This window comes from Macadamia integrifolia, chromosome 5 (assembly GCF_013358625.1).
Source record: "Macadamia integrifolia cultivar HAES 741 chromosome 5, SCU_Mint_v3, whole genome shotgun sequence".
Classification (NCBI taxonomy): domain Eukaryota; kingdom Viridiplantae; phylum Streptophyta; class Magnoliopsida; order Proteales; family Proteaceae; genus Macadamia; species Macadamia integrifolia.
The window spans coordinates 28009963-28026224 of NC_056561.1; the positions used below are offsets into that span (position 1 = coordinate 28009963).

The following is a 16262-nucleotide window of genomic DNA, read 5'->3' on the forward strand; positions in this document are numbered from 1 at the left end:
CATGCCACATATCAATAAACAAAGAAGCTTCTGTCTTAAATATCCACTCATTAAGACCAAACTCCAGCTCGGCACCTCTTAATACCAAGCTCCAGCTTGGCAACACCTAAGACCGAGCCCCAGCTAGGTGCTTCCAAGAACAAACCCAGGTTTGGCACCCCAAGACCTTAACATCTAAGGCACAAAGACCAAGCCCCAGCTCGACACATATCAAGACCTAGCTCCAGCTCGGCAACATCTAAGACCGAGCCCCAGCTCGGTGCTTCCAAGACCAAACCCAGGTTTGGCACCCCAAGACCTTAACATCTAAGGCACAAAGACCGAGCCCCAGCTCGGTGCTTCCAAGACCAAACCCAGGTTTGGCACCCTAAGACCTTAATATCTAAGGCACAAAGACCAAGCCCCAGCTCGGCACTTCTTAAGATTGAGCCTTAGCTCATCACCCATCAAGACTGAGCTCCAGCTCGGCTACATCAAAGACCGAGCCCCAGCTCGGCACCCATCAAGACCGAGCTTCAGCTGGAATACATCAAATACCGAGCCCCAGCTCGACACTACCAAGACCAATCCCAGGTTTGGCACCCCAATACCCTAACATCTAAGGAATCAAGATCGAGCCCCAGCTTGGCACCTATCGAGACAAAGACCCAGCTCGGCATCATCTAAGACCGAGCCCTAGCTTGGCGCTACCAAGACCAAATCTAGGTTTGGCACTTCAAGAATTAGACACCCAAGGCGCTAAGGCCGAGTCCTAGCTCGGCATCACTATGGTCTAAGTCTAGACATAACACTTCAGAAGATCGTAAGACACACAAGATAAGTCCGAGCTCAACCAGATAATGGAACTATGCTTACAAGGAAATAAAAGAGGCACAATGACTAAAAAGAAAACATTTTTCATTAATAAAAGAGGGTAAAAACCCTCAAAATTACATTACTCCCGAAGGAGACATTTACATCGAAAAAAGAAAAAAAAAGAGGGAAGGAAGAAAAGGAGGAGAAGATAGCATCAAAATTATAGGGCTTGGGGGGCTAGTTCAAGAGGGATCAAGCTGATTCATTTGGCTGCTTTTGGCTCTAGTTGAGTCACCTCTTCACCAACCTCAGCTTTACTGATGAGCTGCACTGAAGGAGCGAGGGCCAGAGCACACTGCTAATAACCCGATAGATCATAGTCTGGCGTTTTGCTCAAGATGAATTGAATAGCGTTGTCTGAGCCAGCATTGAAGGAGGCAATGTTGATATCAATCAACCAATATTGACCCGCCACAGAGTTCAAACACCTCTCATCCATGATCTCATCACTCACCGCTAGCTTTTCGTTCAGCTCAGCAATCCGAGCTACCTACTCCTCCTCTCTCTTCTTGTTGATGTCCTGAACCTTAGCCAGCTCACTCTGGAGGGCGTTCTTCTCCTTGACCAAGTCATTGTTGGTCCTGAGCTGCTTAGCAACTTGACGCTCTAGCTCGCCAGCCCTCTCCTCATTATCTCTCGCCTGTTGCTCCTCAGAACGGACCCTTTTCTTCTCATTTCAGCTAACCCACAGCTATCTGAAGATCCCCACGAAAGTGCTTCACTTTGTCCTCCGCCTTAGCATGGCCAACAGCCTCAACCTCAAAAGAAAACTCTACAAGGACCCAACAAAATGGTCAATACTCAAAACATCGAAGTGAACACAGAAGAGAGAAAAGCTGAGGATACTCACATCACCCACCCGAATGTATATCCGATCCACGAAGTCAACGTCAGATAACTTCTTCACGCGGGTAATATCCCTCTTCGGACGGCTCTAGCGACACCAAACCCGAGCAGTGTCGGGGTCCAACACGGTGCCGTTCTCTATCAGGTCCCCCTATGGATCCACAAGTTGCTTCGCCGTCCGAGCCGCCTTGGGGGGTTACTGTGCTACACATCATCAACGGGTGAGCACCTCCTCTTGTGGCCATCCTGGCCCATAGGAGCTCGATTTGATGTACCGATCTGCCCAAGCCCCTTTTCTCCTGGACCCACTGGCTCTTTGCCCTTGAGCGAGCCTGGAGTCCCATGTTGAGCTGAGAACTGGACAGGAAGGGGCATCTCTTTTCTGGGCTTGCCCCTACAGTGATTGGCTAGGCCTTGTGACCAACGCCAGTGGGTGGAACGGCCTTCACGCCAAGGCCTGGGCTCGACACGGCCTTACCCTTGTCTGCATTCTTCTTGGTGGCCTACTCAGCCGCCTCTTTCTTCCTCGCCTCCGCCCCCGCCGCCGCCGCCGCCAGAGCCTCGTTGTCCATCCTTATGTTCACCATTGCAAAATAAAGACGAGCCGAGCTAAGTTAGTACAGAGACTGAGCTGACCTGAAGAGATAACCGGACTCAATTAAACCCTCACCAGGGGCTTCACTCAGCTCCCACTCTCAGAGGAAGTCTTCGTTCTGCAGCATCTGGACGTCCACGGCCTCCCTGCCTAAACACATTTAGTTGGTTTGGAGGTCGACCATGGATAATTTTGGAGCTCGATTCAACACCGACAGAGTGGGCCTTGCTCAACTGCTTTTGAAAGGGTTCCCCTCCATCGCCATATAGAAATACCTCTCTTTCCATTTCTTCACTGAGGGGAGCATGTTGATGTTCATCATCAAGTCACTGTAGGCACCATCTTTGTCCCTCTTGGTGAAGTAGTACCACCCTGAGGTGTGCCTCTTCACTAGGAACATTTTACGGAAGAGCTCCAACGTCACAATCTACCCCAACTTCAAGACGAACACCTCAAAGCCAAGAATAGTGTACCAGGAGCTCGGGGTAAGTTGGCTCGGGGTGAGCCCCTCATACTCCAAAGCTGAGCTGACCAGCTCGGGCATAGGATACTAAGGCCGCTCTGGAAGGCAATGTCATAGAGGGCCACCTCATCCCCAGAGGTGTCTACACGTTCATCTTCATCTGGGATGCGCTTCACCACGTAATCATGGATACCATACCGACCCTGGATCAAGTCTAGGACTTTGGACGTAAGTATGCTCGAGGTGTTGACAACAACTTTCTTTTCTCCAGAGGATGAAGCAGAGCCTTCCCCCTCAGACTTTGCTAAGCCTGCCTCAGGGGCTTTAGCACCTGATGGACTTGCCACCAAAGTACCCACTGCTGCGGCACTGGGGGACTGAGCTGGGAAAAACGAGCCAGGATCACCCCTGGTCGGAATGGTCGTAGGCGAAACCACCTCAACAGACTCAGTACTCAAGCTACTGCCCAGGCCTAAGTTGCCACTAGAACCTGAGCTACCGTCAGAGCCTGGACCGCTTGAAGTGTCATCACTGGAGGACGAAGGATCGGGAATGAGACACTCTGGGTAGTTTTCCCTAGGCCTCATGGCCATCAAGGGGGTTTGGCTGGGCGAGTTAGGGTCACACATAGACGCTATGTCAGAATCACCAGAACAGACGTTAGGAAACACGGAGGGCTGAGCAGAAGAAGAACGACGAGTCACAACTATAGTACGATCTTATTTACTGGTTGAAGGATGAGCTTGATAATGACGCACTGGAGAAGACGAGCTGATGAGTATGATATGGTTGGAGAAACTGGTTGGTTGAAGTCAAGACGCTGGGCTGCTCTGAGACTCTGTAGATGACTGTGCCAAGGCTAGGAGCGAGCTAAACTGATTTTATCACTTGAACAAATGCAAAGAGTTCTGGGAAGAAATGTATCCTATTTATAGGTGAAGGAGGTGGAAAATGGATGGCTGGATCTGGCTGAGATCAATGGTCACCCAGAGCAGTTTCTTCGCCTGCCCGAGGTGAAGTTACGGTCCAGTGACATGTGGCACAAGCAGCACGTTTCATGCTAAAAGAAAGGCGCACGCACGTAAAAGTCAACCAAATTTAATGCTTTAGCTGTCCAATCCAAATTGCTAGAGTGAGGGGCCGATGATGAGGGTAAATATGTCCCTGACCACAGCACGGCCAAGGAGATTTTAAACAATTCATGCCGAGCAGCCACCTCGGCCCCTCGTAGGTCGACCTGCCACCTCGGCCTCTCCTCAGGCCTACCTGCCACCATGGCCTCTCCTCAGGTCAACCTATATCCTCGGCCCCTCCATAGGTCGACCTGTAACCTCGGCCCCTCCACAGGTCGACCTGCCACCTCGGCCCCTCGTCAGGCCGAGCAGCCACCTCGACCCCTCCGCAAGCTGACCTACCACCTCAGCCTCTCCTCAGGCCTACCTGCCACCTCGGCCTCTCCTCAGGTCGACCTACCACCTCGGCCCCTCTACAGGCCGACCTGCTACCTCGGCCTCTTCTAAGGCCGAGCAGCCACCTCGGCCCCTCTGCAGGCTGACCTGTCACCTCGGTCCCTCCTCAGGCCGAGCATCCACCTCGACTCAACATTATCAAGCAGGGCTCCTAGAAACGTGCTCTTATCCACTCCTCCATTTAAGGGACGTGACCCCTGATTATAGAGGCAAGACTCAGGTCACTACACGTCACCAGAAGCATCCACCCTTCTCACGACTTGCATCTCTGAGATCAAAGAGGAATATTCCCAAAACATACCCTGGGATCTGGAATATTCTTAGAATCAGAGAGCCATTTCTCTCAAGGACTCTACGCCTAATAGGACTCTCCATAAACGTATCCCTTCCTCCCTCCATCAGTAACCTATAAATACCAAGGTAAGCCTCCCTCAAAGGGCATCAATCACTTCTTTACTATAAACTCTCTTGAGTATCTTCTGTGGAAAGATCTGACTTAGGCATCGGAGAGTCCTTTGTCGGGTTAGCTCAGTTCTCCCCTGTCTTCTCATCTGTGCAGATATGCTAGAGCATCAGAAGCTACAAGGAAGATTAGCTGATCAATTTTTACCACATCATTACCAATTAGGAACTAGAACCAACCCACCCACACAGATTCTCTCCAATCGCTATGCATCCTAGCGCACATCCAACGAACATCCTAATAGCTGGAGAGGATAAATCCTTAGTTAATGATCATAGATCTCAAGGTTGAAATCAAGTAGCTTATTGGTTCAGTTTTGCTCTTGAACCTTATGGCCACAAGCCCACAACAGTTAAGGAAGCAGACTGATAGCCCATATTCAGACCAATTGACACCCTTAACTACATGCCTAGCAATAACACGGAGAACCTTCTTCCCTTTTAAGTTTTTCCCTTTTTGTTGCTTGTTATTGGCAATATCTTCTCTCAACTCATCAACCATCTTAAAGCATTCCCTTGCCTTCTTTGAAAACGGAACATCACAATGGGCAGAAAACCAAACTATTCCTTGGAGGATGCACCACATAGAGTGCTTGGGATACTATAACTCTACAATCAGCTGGGAAAGGACGAACAGATTGCCACAACCTTTTCCTCTTAATCTCATCCCTCCCCCTCATCATCTTCTGTTTCTTCTCTTTGGTTAGAAACAATATTTCTTTTTCCTCCTCTTCTAATTTTTATTTATTTATCTATTTCATTTTATGAAGGCCATCCTTTATTGAGGACACAAGTATAATGTATATGACGTTACCCCTTACGGTGATTAGAACACCTAGAGAGTTGTACAGAGAAGGAACAAAAATTAGGAACTCATTTAGGAACTAGAACCATACATGTAATGTAGTTTGGAAAGCCTCCACAAGCTTTAATCATAAAATAAGTTCTTCAATCCATCCGTGGGTTGCCCAGATGGTTAGGGCGAATTGGAGATTGTGTGGATAGGCGCACGGTCTCAGGTTCAATTCTCCATCTATGCATCTATAATTTAAGTAGAGAAAACTAAGTTCTTCACGCTTCAAGATGGGTCCTTGAACAAACCTCTAGGGTCTGCAGCAGTCTCCCTCATAGATCTCTCCCACTGCTCTGTGAATAACTGAGTTTTGCATAATGTGACTGTAAGGACCCAAGAGTGATTACTTATAGTAGTCCACCCAACCCTAACCACTCCCACAATGGTTGGAATGGGCTTATCCCAAAACAGAGTGGGTCAAACCACTATGGGCCCATATGGAGCACCTGTATAATGTACCCCAAAACCCAACATTTTTCCCTACAAAATGCCCAACAAGGGTGTTTTCCATTTTTTAACCTCTGAATCTAGCTTCATATTGACGGTGTTGGCCACTTTGGTTTCTCCAATATATGTTGAATGGATAAAATGTAAGGATAGTTGTCAACTTCATGTCTCTTCCCATTCCTAAACAAAGTGCTCCACATAGTTTCATCTCTCTGAGAGCTAGGACCAGAAGAAAAACGTGGTGTATTCATAAAAGGAGAGTTGGGAGCACCATTCAACAAACCACTATCAGTAGATGATCTCCCTTCATCTAACTCATCCCAAAGGAAGATGGTGCATCAACAGCTTGCTCGCATCTAGTAGGAGTTCTGACACTCTTGAGAGGAGGAAAAGCAGCAATGCCCATAACATCAACTACTAGATATCCCTCAATATCCAATAACACACCACACTGGGTCACAACTTTGGGTTCACCCATCGAAGAAGAAACCAACTCCAAACAATTGTCACCATTCCGACTACTATTGCCTCTTCTTTTTTCTTCTTACTTCCCATCAATGTTCTTCCAGCTTCAGTTTCACCCACCGGAGAAGAAACCAGATCCTTCATTCCTTCCTTCCTTCCTTCCTCTCGAAAAAAAAAAAATGAATAAGCTAATTTATGAAATAAAAAATCTCATAGTATGACTAATTAGTTTTATGCATCTGTAGTTATTGCAGTTCTAAATATTATCTTTATTTTTGTAAATAAGAACCACAATGCTTAACTTTCATTCATATGGCATTTTCCTTAGGTTTGTAGCCTTATTAAACAACTTGGTTAGTTAAGATAAACCATAGATTCCTAGCTCTTCCACACTTCCATTGGGACTTCATCTGACCTTGTGCCTTGCCTTTGTTCATCCTCCTTAAAGCTTCTTTTACTCCAAGCACCCTAATTTTTTGTATGTATCTACAACATGTGTCTTGACTCTTGATGGGTAAATGTAGTCTCTCGAGAAACAATTACTCCAAATGTCTTCATTTTGTAGAAATATTCTTTCCATCTCTCTTTGATGTCCTCATCCCTTATTAGTAATTTACCATTTTCATTTTTAATACATATAAAATTGTCAAGATCTGTAGCTTTTTTTCTATCCTATGTACTCATGTTATTATAAAGATCTTCATATTTCTTTGTCCTTGCTTTTTCCACAATCTTCTTAACTTCATTTCTGAAAAATTTATACCCTTTTAGATTGTCCAAATCTTTAGCCATTCGCCATGTCTTAAAACTAACTTTCTTAGTTTTAGTGGTTGCTTAGACCTCATCATTCCACCACCAAGTCTCCACAGAGGAATGACGCTTTCCCTTCGATTTGCACAGGACATCCTTGGCAACCTTCTTAACACAAGTATTCATCTCATTCCACATTATTAGTGTCCCCTAAAATTCCACTTTCCTTGTTTGACCATTTTTCAATAACAATTTCAAAGTATCTCCTTTTAAGCTCCAACACCATATCCTAGGGCCAATAAGTTCACCTTTCGTACGATTCTGCCTAATGAGGCACATATCCATGATCAATAATTTATATTGCGTGACTAGGCTCTCTACTAATATAATTTTACAGTTACATAACAATCTATCAGATCTTCTAGTTAGGAAGGTAACTAAATGTTCCTTTCTCTTTTCAAAATAAGTGTTACAATGGATAAATCATAAGCCACAACAAAATCTAAAACTGAAATCTCCTCTTCATTCCTCAGTCCAAAACCATACTCTATGTACATTTTCATAGCTTGTATGATATTTCCCAACATGTCCATTCAGATCACCCCCTACTATATTCTTTTCTCTTTGATTAAAAGCTTGCACTAATCCATTATTTTTTAAATCTTTATTCACTAGTATACTTACTCTACTTCTATTCCTTTTATCCCTTGCACACCAAAGTTTAAAGTTGTCAAACTCGTAGGCTTTTTTATCCTTTCATGTAGTCTCTTGAATATATGCTAGTTAATCCTTCTTCTCCTCATAACATTTGTCAATTTTACTCTTACCCATTAAACATCCAATGTTCCAAGATGCTAAATCTAATCCTATGCTTTTGGATTAGTTTATTTACATGCATTACTTGTCCACGGTGTAAGAATCTTTGCCTACTTGCCACCTCATCCGAGTGTTACGATGACATGTCGCTTACAGGGGATGCCCTAGCTAACCCTTCCTCACTTTTCACTACACCCAGGGCTTGGTATAGCGAGTCGCTTACAGGGTATAATGTTGATAGTATAAAGTTGTAGAATATATGTAAAAGGGTTTGGCTAAGTTTTTCCAATGCCAGCTGCCGACCTATCACACAACCTTCCCCTTTATACAGGCTTGGGACTGTGGTGGTAGAGTTGAATGCTAACTCAAGAACATGTTTTAAAATAATCCTAATTTATGAGGGAGGTGCTGGTCTACTTGTTCATTGAATATATAAAATAAAAGGTCGTAAAGACTAAAACCGTGATTTGAGGAAAAAAATGGCGGTGGGTTGCACATCTCATATGATTCAAATTATTGTCTTACTATAATATTATTAAATACATGTAGCATGTGTTGGGGATTTTTTTTTTTTTTTTTTAAGACTTCGATATCAATTAGGAACGGGAACAGGCACTCCACTTAGATCTTCTCCATTCGCTGGGCATTTCAGTGTGCATCCAACAGCTAAAAGAACTTGACGATGTGCATTCATGCGCTGGCATGCACAATCCTCCCAACCATCGGATGCCATACTAGGGGTGGTCATGGATTTTAAATTTGGAATCAAGTAGCTTATTGATCCAGTTCTGATCCAGATCCTTCTGGCCACAACCATTAAGGAACCAGATCGATAGCCCAGATTCGGACCAATTGACACCCTTGGCTAACATGCCAAGCAGTAACACACAGAACCTTGAACCCTTTAGAGACGTCTTTGCCCTTTTTGTTGCTTGTTATTGGCAGCCTCTACTCTCGACTCATCAACCATCTTAAAGCATTCCTTTGCCTTCTTTGGAAACGAAATATCAAAGTAGGCAGAAAACCAAACTGTTCCTTGTTTGTGATGCTACAACTCTGATCAGCTAAGAAAGGAGGAACAGATTGCCACAACCTTTTCCTCTTTATCTCAACCCTCCTCATCATCTTCTGCTTCTTCTCTTTGGTTAGACACAATGTTTCTTTTTCATCCTCTTCCAATTTTTATTTATTTATCTGTTTCATTTTATGAAGGCCATCCTTTACTGAGTCAAAGAAAATATATAATCATACAATAGCCTCAACCACAAAGGAATGTATATAACATTACCCATATGACAACCTTTGGAAAGATCCCTGAAGGAAAGACAGCATATGATTATGCACATAGAAAAGAATCAAGACACCATTTTTGGTCAATTTGTCTGGCTACTGAGTTGAAACACCACCGCTGCTCAAGAAAAGTAGAAAACCAATTCTTAATTTATTGCAAATGGTACTTCCTTGTTCCTCACATCTTCCTCCCGATTCATACTAGCTGAAGCCAAAAGTCAGGAACATTACTTCCACTACTTGAGAGTTTCAGGCCTGGCCTATTAAGTATCAACAGGTGATGTTTCGAGCCTCCAATGCTTAGCAATCATAGAACTTCCTTCCCACAGTATGTAAGTTTGATCACTACTAAGATAATAGTAGTGGTTGCTTCTGCTATGCCTGGATGGGAATCCAAATAAAAGTTTAAGACTGCACAAGGAAGCTGCCCTGGACCTGCTCTTCATGAATTGAATCAGAGCACATAAGACAACCTTACAAGGACTGGTCACATGAACAGAGAATGTAGAAGAAACTATTGGTAACCCAACCCAAGAAAATTGGGCACCACTGAATGCTGAAATCAGGACAAAAATTACGATCAAACAATCAATCTGTATGTCCCCAAATTCAAGACTCACACCTGGAACTGTTCTTCCTTGGAGGGAACCTGCAGGTGAAGAAGAGTTTGAATCCCAGGTCTGGTGTCACATTACTTGCTAAGAGTGCTGGAACAATCTCTCAAGTCTAAATTAATGTATGAACAACAAACAAAGATGGAACCCAGACAGACTTGACATCATAGAATTGTGCTTCTTTGCTTGATTGGCATTGGATAAATTTAAGGACAGACATTATACTAATCTTCCTAACATTGCTTTCCTGTTAAAACTAATATATGAATTTGTCCTATCTTAAGGATTGATTGTTCTTGCCAGGACATGATTCATCTTCAAGGATAGAGATTGTATTTTCCCTGGGAGTGCTATCCTTAGAGAGAACAATGTCTTTGTTTTTAAGGTGTAGTTTGAGGAGCATTATCAAAATCATCATCAATCTCACAATATTAGTATATACAGACATAGTGGCCTGAATGTGTTAGTCATAGCAGTCTCTCTTCTTGGGAAATCAATCTTTAAGGAAAACTTGAATGTTCAGCACAAATAGAATAGTGGTCCATAGACTCCATACACAGAAACTTCATATTAGAATATGTCCAATGACAGGATTAATAAACATTGCCAATTCTTAGCTCTTTTCTTTCTTGTTCAAAGTTCCAAACAAATGGGTTCTAGAGAGAATGAAGCCAAAACAAGAAAAAGGGAAATGGAGAGATAAACCCACAAAATTAAGAAATCCAAAACAAGTATTGATGTAAATGAATTAGACAGTATTTCTTCTCAGTGTGTCCAGGAGAAAATCATGAATAGTTGAACAAGAATAAAAGAAAATACCGTTGCGCTTCGCAAAGCAGTATGCAACTATGCGTAGAAACAAATGAAAAAAAAAAAAAAACAAAATCCACTAACTTTCAAATGTTGTCAAGTTTGAGATCTGAGATCTGAGACCTGAGACCTGAGACCTGAGACCTGCATTAACTGAAGATACATGTAACTTACGATCTATGGAACAGGGAAGAACGTTGCTCATAAGCCCTTTGGATCGGTGTCTCTATGAACTGGACGTCGAATATCAAATTGATCTACAAACTCCAAAGGAGTGTCTGTCTCGTTCCTGATCCTCTTGATCTTGGGGCTCAACAAACCCCTGTGCCTAAACCCATATAACTTGAGAACCTGGTTATCTGCAAAATTAAAGGCTCTCTCCATGCTTTTCAAGCATCTCTCCACTGGATAATCCCCATAGCTCCCGCAGGGCTTGCAACCCACGAAATGGGTCACAAATGGCCATCTTTCGTCACCCAATCCAGCGTGGTACTTCTCCATCATCTCCTCATATCTGTCCACTAGACCAGCCCAGTAGCCATGTAAGTAGTAAGAATTCTCGATGAAGACCTTTTCCAGCCACTGCTTCTGTGAGATCAAGAGGTAGATCAAAGCGGACTGATCGTCTGCCTCAAACGCCGGCCGACCTTTCAAATTAGCAGTCAAGATCTTCCCTGCTTCGTCTCTAACTGGACCTTTGGGACCCATGGGAGCCCAAGCGTCCAGCAAATCCAAAGACCACTGGCAATTCCGAAAGAGAAAGCTGCCGGTATTCAAGGCGACCCATGATTTCTGCTCGAACAGTAAATCAGGGTAACCATGGATGACCAAATTATAGTTATGGTACTTGGACAGAGGAATCTCAAACACCATATCCGTGAACAGGGCATCGCTATCCATCCACCAGATCCACTCCACCTCCGGGTGAGACAGCATGAGGCGTCGAAGCAATGGCAGCTTCGCCCAGTAACCGGCGAGCTCCTTATCGAGATGAGCCATATTGTAAATGATCTCAATGCCATGGATTCGGCAGTAATCGATCTTGTTCTTGGTGGACTTGAGGAGGTAATGGTCCCCAATTGCGTTGTCACAGGGGTTTGGAGGAGACCCAGTTACGAGCAAGATTCGAGCTTTGTCATTCACATAATTGGGGAACTGGGGATTGCTTTGGAGCCAGATCTTACGCTGCTGGTCCCAATCTGAGATCTTAGGGCCTAAAGAGTAGGTGACATTGGGGTTGAACTCAGGCTCTGGTTCAGATGGGTCGGTAGGATCGCTGTCGGAACGGATCTCTGCAAGGATACGGTTGGTTTCGGCGATGAGTTTCTGGTTCTCGGCCTCGGCGTCGGCACCGCCGCCGAGATTTCCGACTCCGATTGTGCCACGGAGGACGAGAATGGTGACGAAGCCACAGAGGATAGTGATCTTGAGGTTGTTGAAGGTCTTCTGGATCTGTCGACCACGAGGTAAGCCAGACGATGTACGCCTAGGGTTGGTGGTGGTGGTGGGAAGGGAACCGCCAGCAGCTCCGCTTCTTTTCTGAGTTGCGTGGTTCTCTAGACCCATCACTCTCTCTTTCTCTCTCTCTCTCTCTCTCTCTCTCTCTCTCGATCAAATCATCAGTGAGATGAGGCAGAGATGCAGTTAGAGGTGAGAGGGAGAGAGAGAAACCCTAACAGCGATGGGTGGTTGATGGTTCATCTAGTTCAGAAATCAGAACTGTTAAAAGAAGTGGGAAGAGGAGAAGAGGAGAAGAGGAGAAGAGGAGAAGAGCTATGGTGGCTATGTGAGTGTGGGTGAGAGACAGGGAAGGAGACGAGAGTACGAGACACCGGTCTAAGTGAACACCGACTACTCTACGCCAAAAAAAAAAAAACTTTAAGAAAAATAATAATAATATTTGGGAGATTGGCTGGCATCTCCGCGGTGTATCCGGATTCTTTGGTGGTTTTCTTTTAATCCCGTGTAAGAGATTAGAAATTACCAGATTTTGGTGGGTTTAACGCGTTGAAGATTGGTGGATGCGTGCAGGCTTCTCTATTACTAGTTTACTATTAACTTTTATTTTGAAGGGAGAGGATTGTCTACCTGGTAGCGTGGCTCCATCACAGCAGAATTAGGTTAGGATTTTTTCCATTTTATAAGAGACGGCCTGTTTTTTCTTTTTTTTTTTCTTTTTTAAGGTTACTTGGTCGTGTGGTTTCCACATTATGCATTCGGACACAGAAGCATGTGAAATTACTACACCATTGTAAAACAAAAATTCATATCCATATTGAAACCCCTCTAGTATTGCATGTGCTCTCATTGGCCTCTCTACTGGTGGAAGGGTCATGCGATCAGACATCGATTTTTTATCCTTTGTACGCTGCCAGGGCGTCTAGCATTTATTATCTCCTCTTCACCCCTTTAGAAAAAGACCTGTTTGCCCCACTGTGTTCAATCTTGTGATTGGTAAATGTCGCTAGCTTACCAAAATCGGCAACATATCCAACCCTCCCCCTTTATTTTTTTTGAGAAAGGGATTCATGTGCAGAGTGCTTATCAGGTTTTCGTTTGAGAACCATTCTCGTACAGTCTTGATCCACACATATGAACCGTAGCCCTGTTATGGATTCTAGCTGGATTCCATGTGTATGAATCAAGATCGTACGAGGATTATTTTTGTACAAGAATCTGATCCATCTTCTCATATTCAATCACAGAGACCCCATTGATGATTCAAGGGTGCACTAATTGCATAGACTTTGTGGTTTGAATATCCTTTTATTGGGTGGTGTTAGGGGTGTCAAAAACTAGTCCCCAAGCAGATGAAACCAACTAAAACCAAGTCAAACTAAAATCAATATGAACTTGTTGGATCATGTTTTGAGCTGAGGTTTTATGAGATTGCATTGAAATCAATCTGGTCTCAGTTGTATTCCAAGTGTTTCAAGGGGTGTATAATGTTGTTTAATGGTTGTCTTTGTTGGCAACCCGGCCACGTGGTGGTGATAACATGGCCAGTTTGGGTGACGTTGATGAAAATGATGACATGGCAGTGTCCAGTGTCACCGATAAGATAACAGAGCCGCTTGGTATGCATGGAATGGTTTAATACATCATTAATAGGTGGTGCGGGTTTCTGGGTCAAAACTGAAAAAATTGACCTATTTATGCTCGGGGGCATTTTTTTTATTGAAAATGATATTTTTGAAAGATTGGTTCTTCATGAAAAATATAGATTGTAATTTACCTAGTCCAGTGCATTTGATTTCGTCACATTCTGATACCGTATGAAGAAGTTACGGCATTTGTGGCAGTCGAGGGCAGTTACGGCATTGAAGATGACTTTTTTAAAGGAAGTGTTCTCCATGTAACAATACGACAAAAACCAATCTTTCCAACGGTTCTAATTTCATCGCGTTCCGATTCAGTATGAGAAAGTTACGTCATTAGAAAGGTCTAGGGGCATTTTTGTAATACCCTACTTTTTAAACCCGATCTAATTACACGGTTGACCCGGTTTAACCATGTAGGACCCGAACCGGAGAGGGTTAAGGCGGGTTCCTTATGGACCATGATGACAAGGGTGACCTTGAACACCGGTTGGCCAGACAAGTCCTAGTCAGTGCCAGAGGAGACAGGTGTACCCAAGCCATGTACATGCACATATCATAAGGCCATGTACGGATAAAGCAGGTATGTAGCCATATCTTAAAGTACATACGTATAATATAGCTTATGCCGAGAGTGAGATTCGTGCCGAGAGTCGAATTCCATTAAAATCCCACTTGTTGACCAATTTTCGGCCCTCAGGTGGGTGGTCATAGGTGGGCGCATCCGCCCACCTAAGTGACCCACCCATGTGCTACTAATAGTTTTCAAAAAGTATAAATAGCTATTATTATGTTTTATTTTCTCATTTATGACACCCGGGCGTTTGGTGAGAAGAGTAAAGAGGAGAGAGAAAAGGAGGGAGAAAAGAGAACGGAGAAGAAGAAAGGGGAGGAAGAGAAAGAAGGAATGGATTTAAGCGGCGCCAAGGCTTGATCTTCCCATTCCGACGTCGGAAGAGTGATCCCCAACGCGAAATCTGTGTTTAGAGATGAGCGAAGGCTATATTCCCTAAACTTTCACCATATCCAAGTAAAACCCTTGATTTGGGTAGTGTTTCTTGAGGTCTTGTAAATCCCCCTTGAGATGATGAATCTAAGGTTTAATAGATGGTTTATGTGTTGATTTTGAAGGATTTGAAGAAGTGTTTCTACAGTTGGAGGAGCATTGGTGATTTGAGGTGATTTTGGGGTTTTTGAAAGAGTTCTTGAGCAAAGAAGGTAAGATGGTTTCCATTCCTTAAATCTAACCTAGATTTAGGTTAAAACCACCTTATAAGACCTTGAATGTGTGGAGAATGGGTTTGGAAAAGCCCCATTTGATTCCCTAAAGGTTGGGGAAGGTTTTGGGGAAAAATGGCATTTTTCCGCCAAGACCGGTGGGCCAAATGGCCCGCCTGAGGGCACTCGCCTGAGAGGGCGGGCCCTACCGGTGGGCCGACCGGTGGGCCAACCTACCCGTCGGTCTTAGCAGGGCCAACAGACGGGCCCTACCGATGGGCTAACCTGTCGGCCGATCCTACCAGGGCCCTCGGGGCCAACCGGCGGGCCCTACTGGTAGGCCAACCGGCAGGCCAACCTACCCACCGGTCATGACCGGTGGGTCAGGATAGGCGGGTCGACCTACTCGCCGGTCATGACAGGTGGACTGTCTGACCCACCCGAGAGGCTCCCAACGTGATTTTTTCATCCGAATGGACCCAAAACGGATGTGCGACTTTCTTTTAGGACTCTAAATATGATTTTGTCACCAAATCTTGTTAGTTTTGACCCTAAAGTGGTGAAATGCTAACCCCATTCACTCATGATTGGTTCACCAAATCTTACGCTTCTCGTACCAGATCTCACCCATACCAGGCGTGAGTCTTTGTACACTACAGGTAAGTGGGGAGAAGACATTTGACCTTGTTTCAAGGCTTGTTTGGCATTCATTTAATTGTATCTAGACTAGCTATGTCATCATGCAAATGCTACGTAGCTTAGTCATCCTCATATTTTTATGCCATGCGTGTTGTGTTTATTTTCTCAATATCAAATGGTGATGTGCTTATGTGATGAATGTTGACATCATTGTGCATAATGCATTAATAGACTAGATGCCGTAGTCGCTTGGAAACGAGTGCAATGGTGGCCCGTGGAATAGGACTCGGAGGTACTATGCAATCGTACTATGTCATATAGGAGTATGCGGTGTAGGATTATCATATTCCCGTGCTATGACCCTTCCCAACTGGGGTTGAGGTGTTGGGTTACCATTTGGGGGGAAGCAGTGGTCGCGGTTGTCGGGTCACTGTGGCGGTTAGACATACGTCCGGCTGGTCATTAGGACAGTTGGTAACCCCGGTGGTATATGCAAGAGGGTTAATCGTACTGCTTTTAAATTGATGGAGTCAGCACCTTTATTTTATGTCATTTACTTTTATGTTGAGAGC

The 16262-nt window shown here is 44.3% G+C and overlaps 1 protein-coding gene across 1 annotated transcript; it reads right to left on the minus strand.

Annotated features, from left to right (window-relative positions):
- Positions 1-10638: 10638 nt before the first annotated feature.
- Positions 10639-12608, minus strand: LOC122079951 (probable xyloglucan 6-xylosyltransferase 5). The gene has a single exon (XM_042646756.1). It carries the CDS (start codon positions 12299-12301, stop codon positions 10937-10939), a length of 1365 nt encoding a protein of 454 aa, XP_042502690.1. The 5' UTR covers positions 12302-12608; the 3' UTR covers positions 10639-10936.
- Positions 12609-16262: the final 3654 nt, after the last annotated feature.

Coding starts and splice junctions, on each gene's coding strand:
- LOC122079951 (XM_042646756.1), bottom strand. CDS start 12,301: ATGGGTCTAGAGAACCACGCAACTCAGAAAAGAAGCGGAGCTGCTGGC.